General features: G+C 39.9%; 1 protein-coding gene across 5 annotated transcripts in view; it reads right to left on the bottom strand.

Annotated features, from left to right (window-relative positions):
- Window positions 1-23,904, bottom strand: part of MIGA1 (mitoguardin 1) — an 85,883-nt gene that overhangs the window by 50,141 nt on the left and 11,838 nt on the right. For all 5 annotated transcript variants that reach the window (XM_036351569.1, XM_036351573.1, XM_036351570.1 and 2 more), the window contains 5 exons: window positions 22,861-23,038; window positions 19,719-19,855; window positions 13,919-14,045; window positions 12,242-12,375; window positions 11,111-11,234 (listed from right to left, as the gene is read on the bottom strand). In XM_036351569.1, coding sequence (XP_036207462.1) covers window positions 11,111-11,234; window positions 12,242-12,375; window positions 13,919-14,045; window positions 19,719-19,855; window positions 22,861-23,038 — 700 coding nt within the window. The remainder of the gene's footprint in view (window positions 1-11,110; window positions 11,235-12,241; window positions 12,376-13,918; window positions 14,046-19,718; window positions 19,856-22,860; window positions 23,039-23,904) is intronic.

Here is a 23,904-nt window from a genome sequence, read left to right as displayed (position 1 = left end):
AGAGTTGTGTTCTATCAGAAAAAATGTTTCAGAGCATGTTGAATTATGCAATGAAACAGCAAAAGAATGTAAAAAAGAAAAACAAGAAAAATTTACTAAAAACCTGAAGTTGGTTATGTAACTAAAATCTTAGAGAATTTTACTTCTGGAAAAGACCTTATTCAAATGTCTGGGTTATATGGAAAAAGTAAAACAAATAGGTCAGAAAAGTGGTTTAAGAACCTGGTAGTGAAGAGAGAACCAAGATGGCGGCATAGGTTAACGCCGGAGTTTGCTGCCTTGAACAACTACTTCAAAAGTGAAACCAAAAGACGGAAGGGACATCGCCCAGAACCACAGGAACGCTGGCTGAGTGGAAGTCCTACAACTAGGAGGAAAGAGAAACGCATACGGACACTCAGAGGAGGCGCAGTGCTGAAGTCAAGTTCTGAGGTGCGGAGTGCACGGAGCGGGCTGGCGGCGGAGGGCGCGGTTGGCGTTTTCAATCGGGAGGGAGTCGCAGACTCTGAGCTCCAGATCCAGGCAAGTCTTTAGGGACCCAGACTCAAACGGGAGAAGCGGGACTGTCTGGCTTCGGTCACAGCGAGTGCAGCTTTCTCTCCGAGGTTTGCAGCGGGTGCTGGGACTCGGAGGGGCAGAGCCCCTGGGGACAGGACTGAGAGCCGCCATAACTGCTCTCTCCGGCCCACCCTGTTGATCCTGTTCGACCCACCCCGCCCAAGCCCTGCACAGAGGCATTTGCCGGATAGCCTCAGGCAAAGGCTAGATTAGCACCTCCCTAGAGGACAGAAGTTCTCTCACTGCAGACACAGCTGATTCTCATAGCCACTTGGCCTGGAGGTCAAACCCTCCCTGGTATTAGCTACAACAATCAAGGTTTAACTATAAGACTGCGCACAAAGACCACTAGGGGGTGCACCAAGGAAGCATAACAAAATGCGGAGACAAAGAAACAGGACAAAATTGTCAATGGAAGATATAGAGTTCAGAACCACACTTTTAAGGTCTCTCAAGAACTGTTTAGAAGCCGCCGATAAACTTAATGAGATCTACAAGAAAACTAATGAGACCCTCGATGTTATATTGGGGAACCAACTAGAAATTAAGCATACACGGACTGAAATAACGAATATTATACAGACTCCCGACAGCAGACCAGAGGAGCGCAAGAATCAAGTCAATGATTTGAAATGCGAGGAAGCAAAAAACACCCAACCGGAAAAGCAAAATGAAAAAAGAATCCAAAAATGCGAGGATAGTGTAAGGAGCCTCTGGGACAGCTTCAAGCGTACCAACATCAGAATTATAGGGGTGCCAGAAGATGAGAGAGACCAAGATATTGAAAACCTATTTGAAGAAATAATGACAGAAAACTTCCCCCACCTGGTGAAAGAAATGGACTTACAGGTCCAAGAAGCGCAGAGAACCCCAAACAAAAGGAATCCAAAGAGGACCACACCAAGACACATCATCATTAAAATGCCAAGAGCAAAAGATAAAGAGAGAATCTTAAAAGCAGCAAGAGAAAGAAACTCAGTTACCTACAAGGGAATACCCATACGACTGTCAGCTGATTTCTCAACAGAAACTTTGCAGGCCAGAAGGGAGTGGCAAGAAATATTCAAAGTGATGAATACCAAGAACCTACAACCAAGATTACTTTATCCAGCAAAGCTATCATTCAGAATAGAAGGTCAGATAAAGAGCTTCACAGATAAGGAAAAGCTAAAGGAGTTCATCACCACCAAACCAGGATTATATGAAATGCTGAAAGGTATCTTTTAAGAAGAGGAAGAAGAAGGAAAAGGTAAAGATACAAATTATGAACAACAAATATGCATCTATCAACAAGTGAATCTAAGAATCAAGTGAATAAATAATCTGATGAACAGAATGAACTGGTGTTTATAATAGAATCAGGGACATAGAAAGGGAATGGACTGACTATTCCTGGAGGGGAAAGGGGTGTGGGAGATGCGGGAAGAGACTGGACAAAAATCGTGCACCTATGGATGAGGACAGTGGGTGGGGAGTGAGGGCGGAGGGTGAGGCGGGAACTGGGAGGAGGGGAGTTATGGGGGGGAAAAAGAGGAACAAATGTAATAATCTGAACAATAAAGATTTAATTAAAAAAAAATTTAAAAAATTTAAAAAAAGAAAAAAAATTGGTTTCTTTTTTTTTTTTTTAATTAAATCTTTATTGTTCAGATTATTACATTTGTTGCTCTTTTTTCCCCCCCATAACTCCCCTCCTCCCAGTTCCCGCCCCACCCTCCGCCCTCACTCCCCACCCACTGTCCTCATCCATAGGTGCACGATTTTTGTCCAGTCTCTTCCCGCATCTCCCACACCCCTTTCCACCCCAGGAATAGTCAGTCCATTCCCTTTCTATGTCCCTGATTCTATTATAATCAACAGTTCATTCTGTTCATCAGATTATTTATTCACTTGATTCTTAGATTCACTTGTTGATAGACGCATATTTGTTGTTCATAATTTGTATCTTTACCTTTTTCTTCCTCTTCCTCTTCTTAAAGGATACCTTTCAGCATTTCATATAATCCTGGTTTGGTGGTGATGAACTCCTTTAGCTTTTCCTTATCTGTGAAGCTCTTTATCTGACCTTCAATTCTGAATGATAGCTTTGCTGGATAAAGTAATCTTGGTTGTAGGTTCTTGGTATTCATCACTTTGAATATTTCTTGCCACTCCCTTCTGGCCTGCAAAGTTTCTGTTGAGAAATCAGCTGACAGTCGTATGGGTATTCCCTTGTAGGTAACTGAGTTTCTTTCTCTTGCTGTTTTTAAGATTCTCTCTTTATCTTTTGCTCTTGGCATTTTAATGATGATGTGTCTTGGTGTGGTCCTCTTTGGATTCCTTTTGTTTGGGGTTCTCCGCGCTTCTTGGACCTGTAAGTCCATTTCTTTCACCAGGTGGGGGAAGTTTTCTGTCATTATTTCTTCAAATAGGTTTTCAATATCTTGGTCTCTCTCATCTTCTGGCACCCCTATAATTCTGATGTTGGTACGCTTGAAGCTGTCCCAGAGGCTCCTTACACTATCCTCGCATTTTTGGATTCTTTTTTCATTTTGCTTTTCCGGTTGGGTGTTTTTTGCTTCCTCGCATTTCAAATCATTGACTTGATTCTTGCGCTCCTCTGGTCTGCTGTCGGGAGTCTGTATAATATTCGTTATTTCAGTCCGTGTATGCTTAATTTCTAGTTGGTTCCCCAATATAAGATCGAGGGTCTCATTAGATTTCTTGTAGATCTCATTAAGTTTATCGGCGGCTTCTAAACAGTTCTTGAGAGACCTTAAAAGTGTGGTTCTGAACTCTATATCTTCCATTGACAATTTTGTCCTGTTTCTTTGTCTCCGCATTTTGTTATGCTTCCTTGGTGCACCCCCTAGTGGTCTTTGTGCGCAGTCTTATAGTTAAACCTTGATTGTTGTAGCTAATACCAGGGAGGGTTTGACCTCCAGGCCAAGTGGCTATGAGAATCAGCTGTGTCTGCAGTGAGAGAACTTCTGTCCTCTAGGGAGGTGCTAATCTAGCCTTTGCCTGAGGCTATCCGGCAAATGCCTGTGTGCAGGGCTTGGGCGGGGGGGGGGGTAGAACAGGATCAACAGGGTGGCTGGAGAGAGCAGTTATGGCGGCTCTCAGTCCTGTCCCCAGGGGCTCTGCCCCTCCGAGTCCCAGCACCCGCTGCAAACCTCGGAGAGAAAGCTGCACTCGCTGTGACCGAAGCCAGACAGTCCCGCTTCTCCCGTTTGAGTCTGGGTCCCTAAAGACTTGCCCGGATCTGGAGCTCAGAGTCTGCGACTCCCTCCCGATTGAAAACGCCAACCGCGCCCTCCGCCGCCAGCCCGCTCCGTGCACTCCGCACCTCAGAACTTGACTTCAGCACTGCGCCTCCTCTGAGTGTCGGTATGCGTTTCTCTTTCCTCCTAGTTGTAGGACTTCCACTCAGCCAGCGTTCCTGTGGTTCTGGGCGATGTCCGTTCCGTCTTTTAGTTTCACTTTTGAAGTAGTTGTTCAAGGCAGCAAACTCCGGCGTTAACCTATGCCGCCATCTTGGTTCTCCAAAAATTGGTTTCTTAATTAAAAGGTGAAAAAAGAATAAAATAAATAAAAAAATTAAAAAAACAAAAAAAAAAAAGAACCTGGTAGTGCTAAGATGAGAACTCTATACCAAGAAGGTAACCCCAAAACAAGATACGGATGTGCCAGTGGGGAGTGACTGGAGGCAGGAACCCAGTTAGGAGATTATTCAACCCAAGCAAAACATAATGAGGCTGCAGAGGAAAGAGAATGAATGAGAGCTATATTATGGATGCAGAATCAATATAATTTGCTAAATAATTGGATGTGCTGGCAAGAAGGAGTATACCCATTATCATTTTTTCCCCTCCTCTCCATATGGCAAGATCAGGAATTAAGGAAAGATAATAGTCTTAGCTACATATAGAATATATACTTTTGAAAAGTATCAGTCCTTCAGATGATGGTTTTCTTTTCTAACACAGAAAAAAAGTGGATTTATAACATGCATCCAATTTACTTTCTTGAATAAATCATTTTAAACATGGGTTAAATACCTTGTTTCAGGAAATGGAAATTTGTTACTACTATAATGAGAAAAATCAATAAATTCCCAGAAAAATGAATGTTTGTCTAGAGAATATAATTAAACAATATCACTGTAAAATAAGTTATGAACATATGATATCCATCTACTTATAATCAGGCAATTTAAAAATAATCTTAGAACAGGCCTCACAGAAATTCTAGAATATAACTGCAATATAAATAGAGAACAAGTGTTTACTGTGTGCCAATACTAAAATATGACACAAATTATTTCATTAAATCTTCATAATTCTATAAAGTTGATCCAAATATACTGCTGCATTTTATAGCAAAAGAAGCCAAGTCTAAGAGAGATCAAGGCTTGCTTCGGTTTCATAGCCAATAAGAGTGAGAGAGGCAGAATTTCAACCCGTTTGTTTAATTCTAATGCCACACATTCTTTAACCACTGAGCATACTGTTTATAACTGAAATCATATTGTAGTTTTTGGTTGAGCCTTCAAAAACTACAATAACAAAATTGTAAATTAACAACTGCAATTTAACAATTCACTGAAAAACAGAAACTACAAATAAACATAACACTGCTAGATGCTGTTAGCTAGAAGAACTTGCACACTAATGGAAATTCACACCAACACTAGGTCAAGTCTGTGTGCATAACCTCCACGCTCTGTCTCACTCTGAGTTACAGTAGCAGGTGTATATAAAACATGCCAGAAAAAGAGTGGTGACCTAAATTTAACTTCCAAGGCTTAGAGCAGACAGCATGGCAGTTATGAGTCACAGGCATCTAATACGTAGATAAAATGTGCTGCCCTCTAGTGATTTCAACACCTCCCATTAACACTAAAGTCTCATAAGTAAAGAAAAAAAATTCAAAATTTCATTTCACTTTATGATAAGATAAATAGAATACCTATTGGTTAAGCCAAGAGTAAACTTTTGGTGTGTAAGACCAAATATAGAAATATATCCAATAATGATTATTCACTAATTCAGAATGGTTAAGGAAATACCAGTACAGAACATGTGAAAGATCCATTAGTGAATACAGGGTGGTTACATTTTATGCAAGGGATTTATGTCTTACAATACAATTCAAACCCTGCTTATTTCAAAGCTTTTTTCCTTCGGAAATAAGTGTAAAGACAGGTTGCAATACATACAAGTATTGTACTGTATTTCTTTTTCAAGGATAGCTTTAAAGCATAATAAATGACTATAATAAAATCTGTTTTTAAGAACACTTTAAAAACATAAAGTATTCGTAGTAAGGTAAAGCTCTGTACCACTATCACTTACTTCCAAAATATCAAAAATATTTCCTATTTTAACACCAATGATAGCTTGGTTAGGAATGCATTAGAACGGTTGTGATTTTGGAGCCAGGATGCCAGGGATTCTTAATTTAACATTAGGAGTAAAAATAATAGCAAAATAATCACCAAGACCACGTGCAGAAGTTCCCATGCACGTACTAGTACACAACAGAATGGTTCACAGGATAGTGACAAAGGATGCTCAGTATTTCCAGTTACCAGTTAAAGTGGTACCACCTGGAGTAAACATGGTTTTTAATTCACCAGGCCTACCAGCTTTGAAACAAAGTGATTCTTGATCTTTTTTTTTTAATTTTGGGTATTAAGCATTGTTTAAAATTTTTAGCATTAAGTGCTATTTTGCACTGTTCCAAATTCACAAAAATATGCTTACTTAAAATTAGCTTACCAAAACCGGTTTGGCTCAGTGGATAGAGCGTCGGCCTGCGGACTGCAAGGTCCCAGGTTCGATTCCGGTCAAGGGCATGTACCTGGGTTGCGGGCATATCCCCAGTGGGAGATGTGCAGGAGGCAGCTGATCGATGTTTCTCTCTCATCGATGTTTCTAACTCTCTATCTCTCTCCCTTCCTCTCTGTAAAAAATCAATGAAATATATTAAAAAAAAAAAAAATCAATAAAATATATATATATATATATATATATAAAATTATCTTAACAGAATCATACTGTATTTTTCTTTATTGATTTCAGAGAGGAAGGGAGAGGGAGAGAGAGATACAAACATCAATGATGAGAGAGAATCATTGATCGGCTGCCTCCTGCATGCACCCTACTGAGGTTCGAGCCCGCAACCTGGGCATTTGCCTTGACTGACCAGGAATCGAACCCGGAACCCTTCAGTCTGCAGGCCGACGCTATATCCACTGAGCTAAACCCGTTAATGCCATACTCTATTTTTAACAGCTTTTTTTTTTCTGGTAGAAAACATTACTGTTTTATTTTTGTTTTGTTTTGTTTTTTAATAGCTTTATTGGAATACTAGAGGCCTGGTGCACGAAATTCGTGCATGGGTAGGGTCCATAGGCCTGTTGGCAATCAGGGCTGATCTGCGGGGCAATCCGAGGATCCATCAGGGGGCCCCGCTGGCACCCACCTTGGCCGGCCTGGAGCTGCCCGCTCACTGGCCCCACCCCCTGCCAATCCTGCTGGTTACCTTCCTCTGCAGGGTGACTGGCAGGCAATTGGGGGGGGGGGGGGAGGAAGGCTGTTCGCACCTATCTTGGCCGGCCTGGGGCCTGCGGGCTAAGGGCAGCTCCTGCATTGAGTGTCTGCCCCCTGGTGGTCAGTGCCCACCATAGGCCACAGGCCAACACTATCCACTGAACCAAACCAGCTAGGGCTAAAATATATTTTTATTGATTTTAGAGAGGAAGTGAGAGGGAGACAGAGACAGAAACATCAATGATGAGAGAATCATCGATTGACTGCCTCCTGCACACCCCACACTGGGCATCAAGCCCAAAATCAGGCATATGCCCAGACCAGGAGATGAACCATGACCTCCTGGTTCCTAGGTTGATGCTCAACCACTGAGCAACACCAGCCAGGCTATACTGTTTATATTTTGAATTCCAAATTCGTGAAATAAGTTTTGCTGAGGCTCTAACTTTGTCAATAAAACCTGACCCATGTGCCTTCCAAAACTAAGATGATTTGTAAGGGAGTATAAAACCAGCTATGAATACTTAGGGCAAATATCTTACCTACAGAAAAGCTCAGCACTGGCAATATTTCCAAATAAAATGTCAACTTATATTAAACTTTTTCAAAAAATTTTTTACATTTTCCTAAATTACTAGCTAAGTAGATAAATACACATATATTTCAGTATATCATAAAGTATCCTAAGATATCTTTACAATCAAGATAAAAAAATGTGAAAGTAGAATCAGTTGAATTTTTACCTGCATGAACAACAAAGTGTCTTAATAATTCTTGGTATAGCTAATATAATATTGTTTTCAACTGTAATAAAAAATTTTTGAAAATATTTTATTAATAATGATTCTTGGGACCTAAGGTAACTTGAAAAGGTCATGCCTCAGATCTCTGACTCTGACCCCATCCATTTGCAATGTGATGTTGTGATATAAAACGTAGTATATATTTATCAAGTTCCTGACACCGAGCTCCAAAAATCCTTGGAATTTCCTGAGTGATAAGGGTTACAGGAGCATCTTTTATTATTTATAACTAGAGGCCCAGTGCACAAAAATTTGTGCACTCAGGGGGGAGGGTTGGTCCCTCAGCCCGGCCTGTGCCCTCTTGCAGTCTGGGACCCCTCAGGAGATAACCACCTGATGGCTTAGGCCTGCTCCCGGGTGGCAGAGGGCAGGCCCAATCCCTAGGTGCAGCCCCTGGTCGGGCTCAGAGCAGGGCCAATTGGGGAGTTGGGGAGCCGCCCCCTGTCATGCACAGAGCAAGGCGGATCGGGAGGTTGCGATGCCACCCTCAGTCACGCTCAGGGTAGGGCCGATTGGGGGGTTGGGGCACCGCCCCCTGTCACACTCAATGAAGGGTTGATGGGGAGGTTGTGGTGCCACCCCCTGTCATGCACAGAGCAGGGCCAATCAGGGGGTTGGGGCGCTGCCCCCGTCACGCTCAGAGCAGGGCCCATCAGGGAGGTTGGGGCTCTGTACCCTGTCACGCACAGAGCAGGGCGGATCAGGGGGTTGGGGCGCCGCCCTCTATCACCCATAGAGCAGGGCCAATCAGGGGGTTGGGGCGCCGCCACTGTCACACTCAGGGCAGGGCCGATGGGGAGGTTATGGCTCTACCCCATCACACACAGAGCAGGGCCCGTGGGGGAGGTGAGGGGGTTGGGGCACCGCACCTTGTCACACACAGAGCTGCAGGGCGATCAGGGGGTTGGGGAGCTCCCCCCTATCAGGCACAGAACAGGGCTGATCAGGGGGTTGGGGCGCCTTCCCCTGTCACGAACAGAGCAGGGCGGATAGGGAGGTTGTGGCCCCGCCCCCTGTCACACACAGAGCCGCAGGGCAATCAGGGGGTTTGGGCGCTGCCCCCTTTCACACTGATCCCAGTGCCGGGAGGCCTCTCAGCTCCGCTGATCCCGGTGCTGGGAGGCCTCACGGCTCCGCTGATCCCGGTGCTGGGAGGCATATTACCCTTTTACTATATAGGATAGAGGCCTGGTGCATGGGTGGGGGCCGGCTGTTTTGCCCTGAAGGGTGTCCTGGATCAGGGTGGGGGACCCCACTGGGGTGCCTGGCCAGCCTGGGTGAGGGGCTGATGGCTGTTTGTAGCTGGTCACACACTTCAGGGTGGGGGTCCCCACTGGGGTGCCTGGCCAGCCTGGGTGAGGGGATGATGGGTGTTTGCAGCTGGTCACACACCCTTCAGGGTGGGGGTCCCCACTGGAGTGCCTGGCCAGTCTGGGTGAGGGACTGAGGGCTGTTTTCAGGCTGGCGGGTGACTGAAGCTCCCAACTGCTCCTTTTTTTCTTTTTTTTTTTATTCTTGGCCAGCTTTAGCTCTGGCTCCAGCTCTGAGGCCTCTGCTGCTGAAAGCAGGTATCTGGTTTGTTTGGGTTCTATAATCAAAACACTGTATCGACTCCAGCTCTGAGATCCCGGGCTCGCTGAAAGCAGGTTTCTGGGGTTTTGTTTACCTTCTATATTTGTAACAATGTTTCAAACTGCAAGCTCAGAGGCCGGCAAGGCAGGCGGGGAATGTTGGATTCCTCCGTCACTGAAGCAAGAAAGCCTCATGTTCGCTTCAAGCTGCCTGGCTGCCGGCCGCCATCTTGGTTGGCAGTTAATTTGCATATCTCGCTGATTAGCCAATGGGAAGGGTAGCGGACATATGCTAATTACCATGTTTCTCTTTTATTAGATAGGATAAGCCCTTTTCAACCCATAGGAGAATTTATGCTAATTAGGTGACTCTTAGAGAAAGGGGGGATGGATCCAAGGAAACCAACCTGTGATTAGAAGGTTGGAACTTTAAGATACAACCCTGACCCGAGGGGAGTGGGGCTGGAGAGGACATTAATCACCAATTGTCAATGATTTACTCAATGAAGCCCACACAGTGAAGCCTCCAGAATGCTCACTACAGAGCTCAGAGAGCTTCCATGCTGGTGAACACATCCAGGTGTCTGGAGGGATGAAACTCTGCCCATTCCCCTATGCCTGTACAAATGAAATCTCTTACCTAAATTCAAAATGCACAGACACGTTAACAATTCAAAATGCAGCCACTTTCAGTACTTCACCTTCAGAAATAAATGTTGAAAAACTTAACATTCCTTAACTGGTTTTTTGTTTTGTTTTTTACTAGAATACAACAATCCTCCTCAATAAAAAGACTCAAATTATTTTTAACAAAAAGAGATAATTTTGTCTTATTTCATTTTTTGGAGCATTTACAGAAATTCAGGAAGCAATTTGAATAATTCTTTCTTTGGAAGACTTAAGTCTCTTAAAAAAACACAAAAAGAAGTCTCTTCAACATTCTTTTCTCTTTAAAATAGGAAACAAAGGCAATGGTATATAATAATATATGTATTGATTACTTACATCAAAATCTAGCCTGCAGTTAAAACGGAGTCCAAGAAATATAATTACTTAAAATATTTTAAATGTGTGCAATGATTGACATGCACATTTCTGGTGTGTCTTAATGTCCCACTTTTATATTATTGTTTATTTTATTCTTCTCTCTAGCACTTTAACTGGGATTCTTTCACTTAGAATATACCAGATAATTTTAAAATAATGTCACAATCCTTCCTACTACAAGTACTTGAATTTATACCTTTTTTTAAAAAATTGATTTTAGAGAGGAAGGAAGGGGGAGAGGGAGAGAGCAAGAAAAACATCGATCTGTTGCCTCCCATACGCAACCTGACCAGGAATTTAACCCACAACCTGCATATGTGCCCTGACTGGGAATTGAACCTGAGACCTTCCAGTGCATGGAACAACACTCCCACCAACTGAGCCACACCAGCTAAGACTTGACTTTGTATCTTAAAGCCATTAAGTTTACTTGAAAAATAAAACTGAAAGAAAAAACAATAAATATGATAGGACATTTTTGCTCTTTGCTATTTCATAAAAAATATGTAACCATAGTAATATAGTTAAATGATTACAAGAATATAAAAAATAAAACCACATATTTAATAAAAGCCATGTAATATATCCATCTTACCAAAATCATTAGCAAGAGAATTAGGATCAGATGCCCCCAGCGTAGCTTCAAACTCCTCTTGGAGACGATATGCTCTTTGCAGCAGAGATTCAAGCTTATGGATAAATTCAGTGCTAATAATATCCTTGAAACAGAGAAAAAGGAACACAGCGAAATTATATTTTAATGTTGAACTCAGAAACATTTTCCACTTTTAAATGAAAGGCACGGAAGTGTGGGATATAAAAAACTACTGTTGGGTGGTGAGAATACTGTGACAGAAGTCAGGAGGCCTGGGTTCTAGCTGTGCCTCTGGCTAAATCATCTCAGTTCTCAGAGATTCGGTGTCTTTGTGAAATTGTGTTGGATTAAATCAGCGATTCTCAAAGTAAGGTCCCTGGACCAGCAGCATCAACATTATCTGGGAGCTTGTTAGAAATGCAAATTCTCAGGACCTACCTCAGCCCCACTGAATTAAAACCCTGGGCCTGGCTGGTGTGGCTCTGTGGTTGAGCACTGACCCATGAACCAGGAGGTCACAGTTCAACTCCAGTCAGGGCACATCCCTGGGTTATGGATTCAATCCCCAATAGGGGGTGTGCAGGAGGCAACTGATCAATGATTCTCTCTCATCACTGATGTTTCTATCCCTCTCCCTTCCTCACTCTGTAATTAATAAAAAAACATTAAAAAAAATTTTTTTTAAACCCTAGGGGTGGGGTTCTCAAATCTGTGTTTTCACAAGCCTTTCAGATGATTCTGATGCATGCCCAAATTTGAGAATCACTAGGCTAGATGATCAGTAAGTACCAGTCCAGCTCTAACTCAATGTGAGTTCTATGAATATAATGGAACTTAATTAAATCCAAAGCACAAAACAGACATTTACAAATTCCTTTAGAAATCATATCTGCTTTAATTCTATACATTCTTAGAAAATCAGGAAACTTGATAATTTGCAAATTTGGAATGTAACAAGTAACTGAACAGAAAAAGCCCAATCAGAAATAGTCCCAAATAATCCTAGGGGAGAAAATAAACACTTCTATTATTAAATGCCATAGAAAGCAAGTGCACTGAATCAACAATAAAAATAGTTTGATTCCTCCAATACTATGAAAACCACTCTCAGATAAATCACCCTTAACTTACATCTACACTTTCTTCAGCAATGGCATCTCCTGCACCCAATTTAATGGAGCTACAGGCTTCATCTTCAGCCTGTCTATTTCGAAAGGTTAGAGCTTGTTCCCATCGACGCAATGCCTCTTCAAACAATTCCATACCTAAAAATTAAGAACAGAACAATTGTAAGTAAGCAAAACCAATGCCAAAATAAATCATCTGGGGTCTCAAGTGTTTTTCACATTGTTATCATCAATGGCAAACAATCTGACAGTAATTTCGGCACTAAAGAATAATTTTATGCTCACATCATTTCATAGTATAATCTTAATTTCCCAATGTATTCCAGTAGTTCCAGTCAACCAAAAATAAGAGAGAAATGACATTTAAAAATGTAACTCAAATGTATATGGTGCTTAGGATTTTTCTAGAACAATATCTTGAATTCATCAAAAGTCCAACAATAATGGCAAATTTTTATAGTCACACAACTATCTTTCAAAATAACCCGTAAGTTAAAATGAAAACTGATAAATAAGTAAAAGAAACTATTTGATAAGAAGCTATCAGGTGACCCATAGGGCTCTTACCAATCCTGATTCTATGATATTCAGACTCCTACCCGCTTCTCAAGTTTTGCTCTATTTCTTTTCAATATTCCAAGAGAAGCTGTGAGGTAGTTTTACTAGACATAGAGTTATCTAGAAGCATAGTGAGCTTAATGCTCTGAAGACCTTTGGAAAAGGTGGCAAAAGAACTACTCTTACACCTTTCCCCACAGGCAGGAGTACCTACTGTGATACTACTGGAGATGATCAGAGTGCACTCAGAGGCACACAGTCCTGACAAGTCATCATCCCCTTTACTGCTCATTGCCTGGGAGCTACATCAAGGGTTTTGGGGCTTTTTTTATTATTAATTAATATGAGTTTCCTTTCATTAAAAGGAATATAGCCTGAAATAGAGTAGAGAAAAACAGTGAAAAGCATTCTCTGGTTTTCTTTCTGAGATCCAGTGAGACTTTCTAGACATGCTAGTGATCAAGCCAAGAGATGTAAAACACAGGCCTCTTTCTATTTAAAATCTTCTCTGGATAGAAGAAGAAAACCAATAATAGTTAGGTAGAAAGGTAAATGAAGAGAAAGGCAGGAACTTAAATCAGGAGGCCACAAGCCAGAAGCCACTAAGAGCAGTTCTCAACCTGTGGGTCGCGACCCCTGAAAATACATCCTGCATATCAGATATTTACATTACGATTCATAACAGTAGCAAAATTACAGTTATGAAGTAGCAACGAAAATAATTTTATGGTTGGGGGTCACCACAACACGAGGAACTGTATTAAAGGGTCGCGGCATTAGGAAGGTTGAGAACCACTGAGAAACTAGAAGAGACAAGAAACAGATTCTCTCCTAAGACTCCAGAGGGAGCATGGCCCTAATGACACCTTGATTTCAACCCAATGATAAAGATTTCAGACTTCTCACCTCAAGGACTCTGAAATAATAAATTTCTGCTGTTATAAGCCACCAACTGGTAATTTGTTACAGAACCCTCAGGAAACTAATACAATAGATTGTGTTATATACACTAGATTCAGTAGATATAAGAACATTTTAAAATTATAGTTGCTTCCCTTAGAACGAAGTTCTTTAGTTTCATATTAAATAAGTATATCTTAAAACTTTATTATGTTATTCCTACCCATCAAGTATAAGTTCTCAGGAGTAGTCACAGGAATGTTAACAAGTTTAATGTCATCTTCATCTGTTTTGTCCCAGGAATTAGAATTGCCACAAGCACAGCTATGACAAGAATTGACACTCTGGACCTAAAATTAAGATGGACAAAAGTTACTTCAAAATCTCTTTTTTCATAGTATTTTGTAACTTTTTATATTTATAAATTATTTATATAAATCCTATTTCTAGCAAAACAATCCATATTATTTCTACTTGAAGAAATAAATCTGACTATATTTAATCAAATTTCGGAGTAATTAAGACCCTAAAAATTCTAAGACCCTAAAAATTTTATTTGTTCAAAAATACACAAGTAAAACAATATTTTAAACATAGATCAGTTATTTTCATCAAAAATCAAGCAGTTTTTTATAGTTCATTGGCTTATTAAGTATTTACTTATAAATTTTATCAACACCTACTTTGATTTGAGGTAACTAGTGTTAACCCAAAAATAAAAGGGTAAAGTGAGAGGCAACAAGCATTTATTAGAGATCCATAAGAATAGCTACTCAGGCAGCACTGATTCAGGCAGAAGTCCTATAAGTGTTCTGAGTAGGAAAGAAAGGCAAGGGGTATTTATGAGGAAGAAAAGGGGGCCAACTACTCAATGAAGGAAGGCATTTCTGTAAGTGCAGATAAACTAAAATAGTGATGCTAATTCTAAACCATGTTTTTCATTTTCGATCCGGCAGTCATAGTATTTCTGATTTCTTGTTATCTTTGCAGTTATTTGGGGTATAATGCTGCTTTAGGCCTAGTAAAAAAGTTATTTTACCCTGGTTTTACATTCCAAAGATTTGAGGTACAATAAGACTTGCAAGGCAGTTTCTCTGGGTTAGCAATTCTGACTCCATTTTAAAGTGGTTCTGTTTATATAATTTTTTTACAATAGCTTATTTTCCATTTAAAATTTATCACAATGCTCATTCTCTAATTGATAACTAAAATTAAAAAGCCTCTACCCGCTTCCCTTCTCTAACAAGGTTCACTGAGCCAATCATTTCAGTCACCTCTGTGCAGATAACTTCCAAATCTATAACTCCAAATCTGTCCTCTTTAGAGAAATCTAAACCCACATTTCCATCTGCCTATCTGGTGACTCCACCTGCCTCTTCTGCTGGCATCTCAAACATTATATCAAAAAAGTACAACAAAAACTCTTCTTCCTCCTAAATTTACTAGTAGTACTAACTTCTATCCCCATAATTTCTCAAATAGAAAACAAAAAGTCATCTTTAACCTCTCCCCCCACCTCTCATATTCAGTTACCAAGTTTTGTAGCCCCTGTCCCCTCTATCCCACTCCCATTGTCATGACCCTGATTTAGGCATTCTTTAAAGGGCAGAAATCTGGGTTCACAGACCTGGTAGGGGCCTCCCTAGGTCACTGAGGCAAGTATAGTATAGTAAAGTGATTCTAAAGTCTTGTTATTCACAGTATTATCATGAGATTCTCTTTTTCTACCGCCTTGTTAAGAACAGATTCAACTTCCAGTAGAGAAAATTCAAAACAGAGGCACTTCTCTGACACAGAAGTCCAAATTATAGCATGGCCATATAGGTACTTCATTATCCTGCTCAATTTCACAGAGGAACTGAAAGTTTGCCAGCCTTTGATCTAGTTGTTCCTGCCATAGAATAGCCTTTAAAAATTTGTTATATTTTTAGGCATTTAAGAATAGAGCAGATAAAATAAAATGGATTAAAAATGGCAGCACAGACATGCTCCCAGGAACAGGCTAGAATTACAACTGAAATATGGAAAGGCTTCCTGAATAATCAATGGAAAACTCACAGGAGAGAATCCTGACACCCAAGGATCGAAGGTGGAGACTGCATAGAGACTGGTAGGAGGGGTGGAGGCGCAAAAGGGCTGGCTGAGCACCCACAGATGGCAACTGAATTCCTGGAGAAATATCTCAGCTGTGGGAGGGTGACACTGAGAACTCTGGGATCTAACCCCAAAGCTGGACTCCCCAGCACAGAGCACCAAACTGAGGAGGGTACCCACATAACATCTAGCTGTGAAAAGCAGTGGGGTGCTGTCTGCCAGGGAGTGGCAGCTGAAAGTTCAGGCACCCTCTTAAAGGGGCAATGCACAAAAATTCCCTGTGGAGCCACCCACCGTGTGCTCCTGCAGAGGGAGGGTGAAGTAGACTGGAGCTGAAAAAGCAGAAGCCAGGATTGGGGACTCGGGGCTAGAGCTCAGAAGGTAGACACCCCAAGTTTCCTGGTCTGAGTCATTCCCTCACACAACGGAGAACATCTTTCCCACATAGACATTTGCCTTGCCTGGGGAAAGACAGTCTACACACCCTATTGGAAAATACCTTGCCCTGAGGCCACTTAAGAGATTTAAAGTAACAACTAGCCTCCAGGCAGAAGCAACTGCCCCACTCTGTTGAAAAAACTCTTGCCACACTTGAGGATGATTGCCTGGGAGCAATTCAAGTGGGAATCCTATTAGTCTGTAGACAGAGGTGGTCTCTGGAGGCTTTGAGTCTTTGCCTGATCCAATTAGAAACAGCCTTTAACACTGTCCTGCACCAGAGATTGAGAGGTGAAGAAGATCTACCTAAAACACAGTCACAAACCCAAACAGACAACCAAAATGAGGAAAGAAAGAAACAATCTCCAAATGAAAGAACTAGGGAATTCTCCAGAAGAAGAGACAAATGAAGCAAAGATAAGAAATTTATCTGAAACAGAGTTCATAGTAATGATGTTTAAAATGCTCAACAGTATGAAAAAGGATATAGTAACTCTGAAAAAAGAACAGTCAGAGATCAAGAATGACATAACACAAATAAAGAACACATTGGAAGGAATACACAGCAGATTAGGGGAAGGTGAGGACCGAATCAGTGAATTAGAAGACAGAGTTGAAAATAACACTCAATTAGAGAACCAAAAAGAAAAACAATTAAAAAACAAGAGGACAGCTTAAGGGAGCTGTGGGACAATGTGAAACATAACAATATTAAAATAGTAGGTATGCAGAAGAGGCAGAAAGGGAGAAAGGAATAGAGGAGGTGTTTGAAGAAATAATGGTAGAAAACTTCCCTAACCTGGTAAAGGAAAAAGTAACAAGTTCAGGAGGCAGAGAAAACCCCAAACAAGAAGAACCCAAACAGACCCATGCCCAGACACATCATAATTAAAATGCCAAAAATTCGACAAAGAGAGAATCTTAAAGGCAGTAAGAGAAAAGAGAACTGTTACCTACAAAGGAGCTCCCATAAGGCTGACACCTGATTTCTCATCAGAAACTCTACAGGACAGAAGGGAATACCATGAATTACTCAAGGTAACATAGAAAGCAAGGATCTGAGACCAAGATTACTCTATCCAGCAAGGCTATCATTCAAAATAGATGGTCAAATAAAGAGCTTCCCATACAAAAACAAAAAAAAGGCTAAAGGAGTTCATCACCACTAAGCCAGCATTATAAGAAAACCTAAAGGGATTGATGTAAGGGATTGCTGAGAAGAAGAAACAGAGAGAGAAACCTAGCCATACAGAATTAAAATGGCTATAAATAAGTACCTCTCAATAATAACCCTAAGTGTAAATGGATGAAGTGCTCCAACCAAAAGGTGTAGGGTAGCTGAATGGATACAAAAACATGACCCAACTATATGCTGTCTACAAGAGATCCACCTCAAAACAAAAGACACACACAGGATGAAAGTGAAGGGATGGAAAAAAAATTTCCATGCAAATGGAAAAGAAAAAAAAGCTGGAGTAGCAATACTCATATCCAACAAAATAGACTTTAAAAGCATGATGCTAAGTGAAAGAAGCAAGTCAGAGAAAGATAAATATCATATGATCTCACTCATTTGTGGAAAATAATGAACAATATAAACTGATGAACAAAAATAGAGCCAGAGGGGGAAAAATATTCTAGAATATAATAATCCTGTTATTTGCAGATATTTAATATTTTCTACAACTTTTGTGATATCATACTATGTTAGTACAGTTTGGTAATATTATTATACTTAAAATCCTTTTATCCTTGAAATATTTTTTATTGCATGTAATATTATATGTAAGGTCATTTTTCTTGAATAATTGGTGTTTACTGCACATAACATTATCATATTTAAAATCATTTCTCTTGAGATATTAATGTTTAGTGCATGTAACATTATAATATTTAAAATCGTTTTTCTTGAAATTAAAAAAATAATAAAAAAAAATAAAATACCACCCAGCCGGGTGTAGCTCAGCAGTTGAGCGTCGACCCAGGAACCGAGAGGTCACTGGTTCGATTCCCAGTCAGGGCATATGCCAGGTTGCAGGCCTGATCCCCAGTGGGGGGCGTGCAGGAGGCAGCCGATCAGTGATTCTCTCTCATCATTGATGTTTCTATCTCTCTCTCCCTCTCCCTTCCTCTCTGAAATCAATAAAAATATATTTTTTAAAAAAATAATAATAAAATAAAATACCTTGGGAAAAAAAAGAATGGGGCAGCTATATATTCTAACAAAATATAGAAGATACAGAACAAAATATGGTGTACTGTAAGCTATTTTTTTAAATGAATACACATAAGCCCAGCTGGTGTGGCTCAGTTGGTTGAGCGTCATTCTATGCAACAGGAGGTGTCACAGGTTTGATTCCCCATCAGGGCACATGCCAGAGTTGAGGGCTCTATCCCCAGTAAGGAGCATGCAAGAGACAGCCAATCGATGTTTGTTTCTTTCTCTCTCTCTCTCTCTCTCTCTCTCTCTCTCTCTCTTTCTCTCTCCCCCTTCTTCTCTCTGAAATCAATACAAAAAATAAAAAATAAATGAATATATATGATGGTAGAGGCATGCATTCCCTGAAAGATTATACATAAGAAAATGTCAGTTTGTCTCAAGGGGGGGAATTAAGGATCAGGAACACAGCTTTCACTGTACATTTCTTGCTTCTGTATTTAACAAATGCATATACTACCTATTTTTTAAAATAATTTTAAACTATATTAGAGTTAAACAAACAGTAACTTCATTCCTCACTCGTCAATCAATCCTATATAATAACAGGTTAATATGCAAATCGACCAAACAAAATGACCAGTCACTATGATGTGTATTGACCACCAGGGGGCAGACACTCAACGCAGGAGCTGACCCCTGGTGGTCAGTGTGCTTCCACAGGGCTCACAGCTGGTGAGTGCAGAGGTGTGGCGGGAGCCTCTCCCACCTCTGCGGCAGCACTAAGGATGTCTGACTGCCAGCTTAGGCCTGCTGCCTGTGGGGAGCAGGCCTAAGCTGTCAGTCAGACATCCCCTGAAGGCTCCTGGACTGCAAGAGGGCACAGGTCAGGCTGAGGGACACCCCCCAATGCAAGAATTTCATGCACTGGGCCTCTCCTTCTATAATAATACTCGGAAGACAGAGGTGAGGAACTCCATACTTGGCTACAGCAAATCAAACATTTTTACCTAAGCAGGCTTATCAAGTGAGTTTTGTGACCTAGTACAAAATCTGGATGCATCTTCCAGCTTTTTGCAGAACATGTAGCTTTGAAGCAACATTTCCATATCACCACCATTTTTATAGGACCCCATGGGACCACATCACTTACTCAAAAAACCTGGAAGCAAACTGGCTAAATATTTAGCAAAAGGATAATTTCATTTGCCTGAAGAAAACAGGCTCAATCAGATTTTTTAAGGTTCTTTCCATATTAAGAACTACTGTAATTGTATAACATTTAAACCAATAGATAATCTTAAAAGAATAATTAATTTTCTTCTTTACTTACAGAGGCCAAACTCTGTGCAGAACCTGAGTATTTACTGAAAAGTCCTCCATTAGCATAGTTACAAGACTGAGATCCTTTGTCTTTGACAGAACTTAAAGATAATGTCAAATTCTGTCTACTACTGGAACAACTTGAACCTACCAAACAAACATAAATATTAAAATTATCATAAGTCCAATAATAAATTTCAGGTAAAATTTTAAAGTTTATGTTACATTAATTCACAAAGCTGATCTTAAAACATATTTCACTCAATTGTATAAGTTATTAAATGTACACCATTATTAAAATCTACATCTTTATACAATGTTTTTAATATTGATAAAATATGATTCTTAAATGAAGAATAAAACATTCATCTAATTAATTAGGGTGGTATTTGATGATCTAATGTAATATAAAAATATTGAAAACTCTGAACCTCCCCTGGCCAGGTGGCTCAGCTAGTTGAGCGTCTACTCATGAACCAGGAGGTCACGCTTAGATTCCTAATCAGGGCACATGCCTGAGTTGTGGGCTTGATTCCCCAGTAGGGGGTGTGCAGGAGGCAGCCAATCAATGATTCTCTCTCATCACTGATGTTTCTATCTCTCTCTCCCTCTTCCTTCCTTTCTGAAACCAATAAAAAAATTTATTTTTCTTAATCAATAAAGCCCTAACCAATGTGGCTCAGGGGATGGAGTGTCGGCCTTCGGACTGGAGGGTCCCAGGTTCGATTCGGGTCAAGGGCACATGTCCGGGTTGCAGGCTCGATCCCTAGTGGGGGGCATGCAAGAGGCAGCCAATCCATGATTCTCTCTCAGCACTGATGTTTCTATCTCTCTCTCTCCCCTTTCCTCTCTGAAATAAAAAATATAAATTAAAAAAAAATCAATAAAAGCATATCCTGAGGTGAGGATTTTTTTAAAAATACAACTATGAACCTTTAAATTATAAATTTAACAATATAAGCATTTCCTTTCCTGAATTACACATAAACCTTATCCATATCACATTTCATTGTGATTATTTTTTTTTATACAGCTGATGCCCTTAATCATCTATCCATTGGTTTAGGGCAGATATTATGCCTTAGATTATCTTAATGCAGTACCTCAGACACTCTTCTATTCAAATGCTGGCATTTATTAGTTATATGAACTTAAGCAAGTCATTTACCATATCTCAATTTTGTTTATGTATAAAATTGGAACAATAACATAATTATAGTCCAAATTCATAAGATTTCTATAAAGATTAACAAAGTGAATATATAGCATTTAACACTGTACCTGAAATCTAATAAGATCTTAGTAAGAGCCATCATTACTGTTGTAATATTCACTGGACTTGGTACAAAATAGTCATTTGTTAATTATTTGCTGTGCAAATGAATCACAAAAGCATAAGATACACTAAATCATAAACCTAAAAATAATTTAAAAATTAAGAAAATAAGAAATCCTGCATGCTTGAGAAATTATTTTCATTGACACAATTTAATAATATGTACTATATCACTAACAGAAACTACATTATATACTAAGGAAATAGTCAGCAAGTGTATACATAGCAAGAAAAACATCCTAAAGTGAATAATGGGGCACTGGTTAAATAAATAAGGGTTTATTTATACAAATTTAACACAGTACATATTAAAAGTGAGAGCACATATGTGAATTATTTTTTATAATACTGAAAATTAATAAGTAAATAAAAATGTAAATTATGGCATAGATATATATTTATTGACCTGGAAGGACATTCTTACATACTGTTAAATATTTTAAGATCATGTTACAAAAGGTATGATCTGAATTTTACCTAAAATATATAAATCATCCCTGACTGACTTGGCTCAGTGGATAGAGCATCAGCCTGAGGACTGAAGGGTCCCGGTTCAATTCCAGTCAAGGGCACATGCCCGGGTTGACTGACGGCTCGATCCCCAGCAGGGGGTGTGCAGGAGGCAGCTGATCAATGATACTCTTTCATCATTGATGTTTCTATCTCTCTCCCTCTCCCTTCCTCTCTGAAATCAATAAAAATATAAATAAAATATATAAAAATCATTTTCTTGTACATAATACAGTAGCACCCCCCCCCCCCCACCTTATCTGTCAGGAATACATTCCAAGATGCACAGTGGATGCCTTAAAACACAAATAGTACTGAACTATATATATAGATATATGTATACACACAGTTTTTTGTGTATACACACAGTACATACATACTTCATGGTTTCCCTTTGGCACATGCAAATTGTCAAACCATTACTCTTGTGCTTTGGGGTGATTATTAAGTAAAATAAGGGTTATTTGAACACAAGCTCTCTGATACCGTGACAGTCAATGTGATAAGTGAAATGGCTACCAGGTGATTAAAATGTGGGTAGCATATATAGCGTGGATGTGGGGGACAAATGGATGATTCTGTCCCAGGCCAGATGAAGCAGGACAGCATACAATTTCATCACACTACTCAGATCAGCACAACATTTAAAACTTACGAATTCTTTATTTTTGGAACTTTCCATTTAATATTTTCTGATGGTTGACTGCAGGTAACTGAAACTATAGCAAGCAAAACCATGGATAGGGGAGACTACTGTATAAAATTTTATGTCTCAATATTATCTTTATTTGTTTTTGTTTTTTTTTCCCCTCAATATGATATTTAAAAGGAAATATAAATGGACAAACATATGCCAAAATATTATCAGTAGTTATTTCCAGGCGATAAAGTTTCCAATGGTTTTAATTTCTTCTATTTGCTCATCTGTATTTCCTAATTTGTCTAAAATTAATCTGCATTATTTATGAGTTAAATATTAAGGAAGAAAATTTTGGAGACTAAACCACTGAAATTATTGCATTCAGTTATGATTTACATATAACATTTTTTTAATATATTTTATTGATTTTTCACAGAGAAGAAGGGAGAGGGATAGAGAGTCAGAAACATCGATGAGAGAGAAACATCGATCAGCTGTCCCCCGCATATCCCCGACTGGGGATGTGCCCACAACCAAGGTACATGCCCTTGGCCGGAATCGAACCCGGGACCCTTCAGCCCGCAGGGCGACGCTCTATCCACTGAGCCAAACCGGTCAGGGCTATAACATTTCTTTTGTAGACTTAATTTAGCTATTTCTACATACCTTTTTCTGACGCTGCTCTTTTAGTGTATTCAAGTATGAGGTGCTCTGGTTCCCATGGTAATATTTTTCCTTTCTTCTTCCCACGTCTTCTTTTAAAATGATGGGCCAGAAAAATTACAGATATGGCAGTCACTGCAGTTACCACAATCAACTTTTTAGCTACGGGTGAAAACCTGATCTGGAAAAGATGCAGTTAGGTTGAGAAAAACTTCTTTTATTTGTTCACATAAAATAAAGACACAAAAACTAAAATTATTCTTAAACTAATCTAGTATTAAATACTACCCAGGTAATATTTATTCATTCAATGCAGCTAGCTCAATTTGAACTGTAGAACCAACCCTCCCACCAAAAAAAACGAAATGAAGTAATTGTTTACCCACTGCTCTGAAGTTCTCAGGTAAGTAACATTACCCAAGGAATCAAGAGGAGCATAACATTATTCAACCTCGTTAATATTTGTTGAACAACTAAGGATTAATTCTGCAACTGAATTTTCCGCCTAAATGATAGCAAGATTTTTCATTATTGGAATGATTAAATCAAACCTTCCCAATGAACCAATTTTTTTAACCATCTAGAAATTTAGACAAACATACATTAACTCAATTTCTAAAAGCATCTGAATAAGCCATTTTATTTGTGAATTAATCAACAAATTCTCAGCATCTTACCAAGTACTTGCACTGTGCTATAAAAATTAAAATAGAGAAAACCAAGATGGAGGCATAGGTAAACACCAGAGTTAGCTGCCTCGAACAACCACTTCACAAATACAACTAAAAGATGGAACGGACATCGCCCCGAACCACAGGAAGACTGGCTGAGGGGAAATTCTTCAACTAGAAGGAAAGAGAACAGCATACGAGACTCAGAGGAGGCGCAGTGCGGAAAATACAAAGGTGCGGAGGTACGCGCGGAGCGGGCTGGTAGCTGAGGGCGTGGTTGTCGTTTTCAATCGGGAGGGAGTCTCAGATTCTGAGCTCCAGTTCTGGGCGAGTCTCTAGGGACCCAGACTCAAACAGGAGAAGCGGGACTGTCTGG

Source organism: Myotis myotis, unplaced genomic scaffold (assembly GCF_014108235.1).
Source record: "Myotis myotis isolate mMyoMyo1 unplaced genomic scaffold, mMyoMyo1.p scaffold_m19_p_2, whole genome shotgun sequence".
Classification (NCBI taxonomy): Eukaryota; Metazoa; Chordata; class Mammalia; order Chiroptera; family Vespertilionidae; genus Myotis; species Myotis myotis.
Note: the sequence above shows the minus strand (reverse complement) of the source record. Positions and strands in the feature narration are given on the sequence as shown.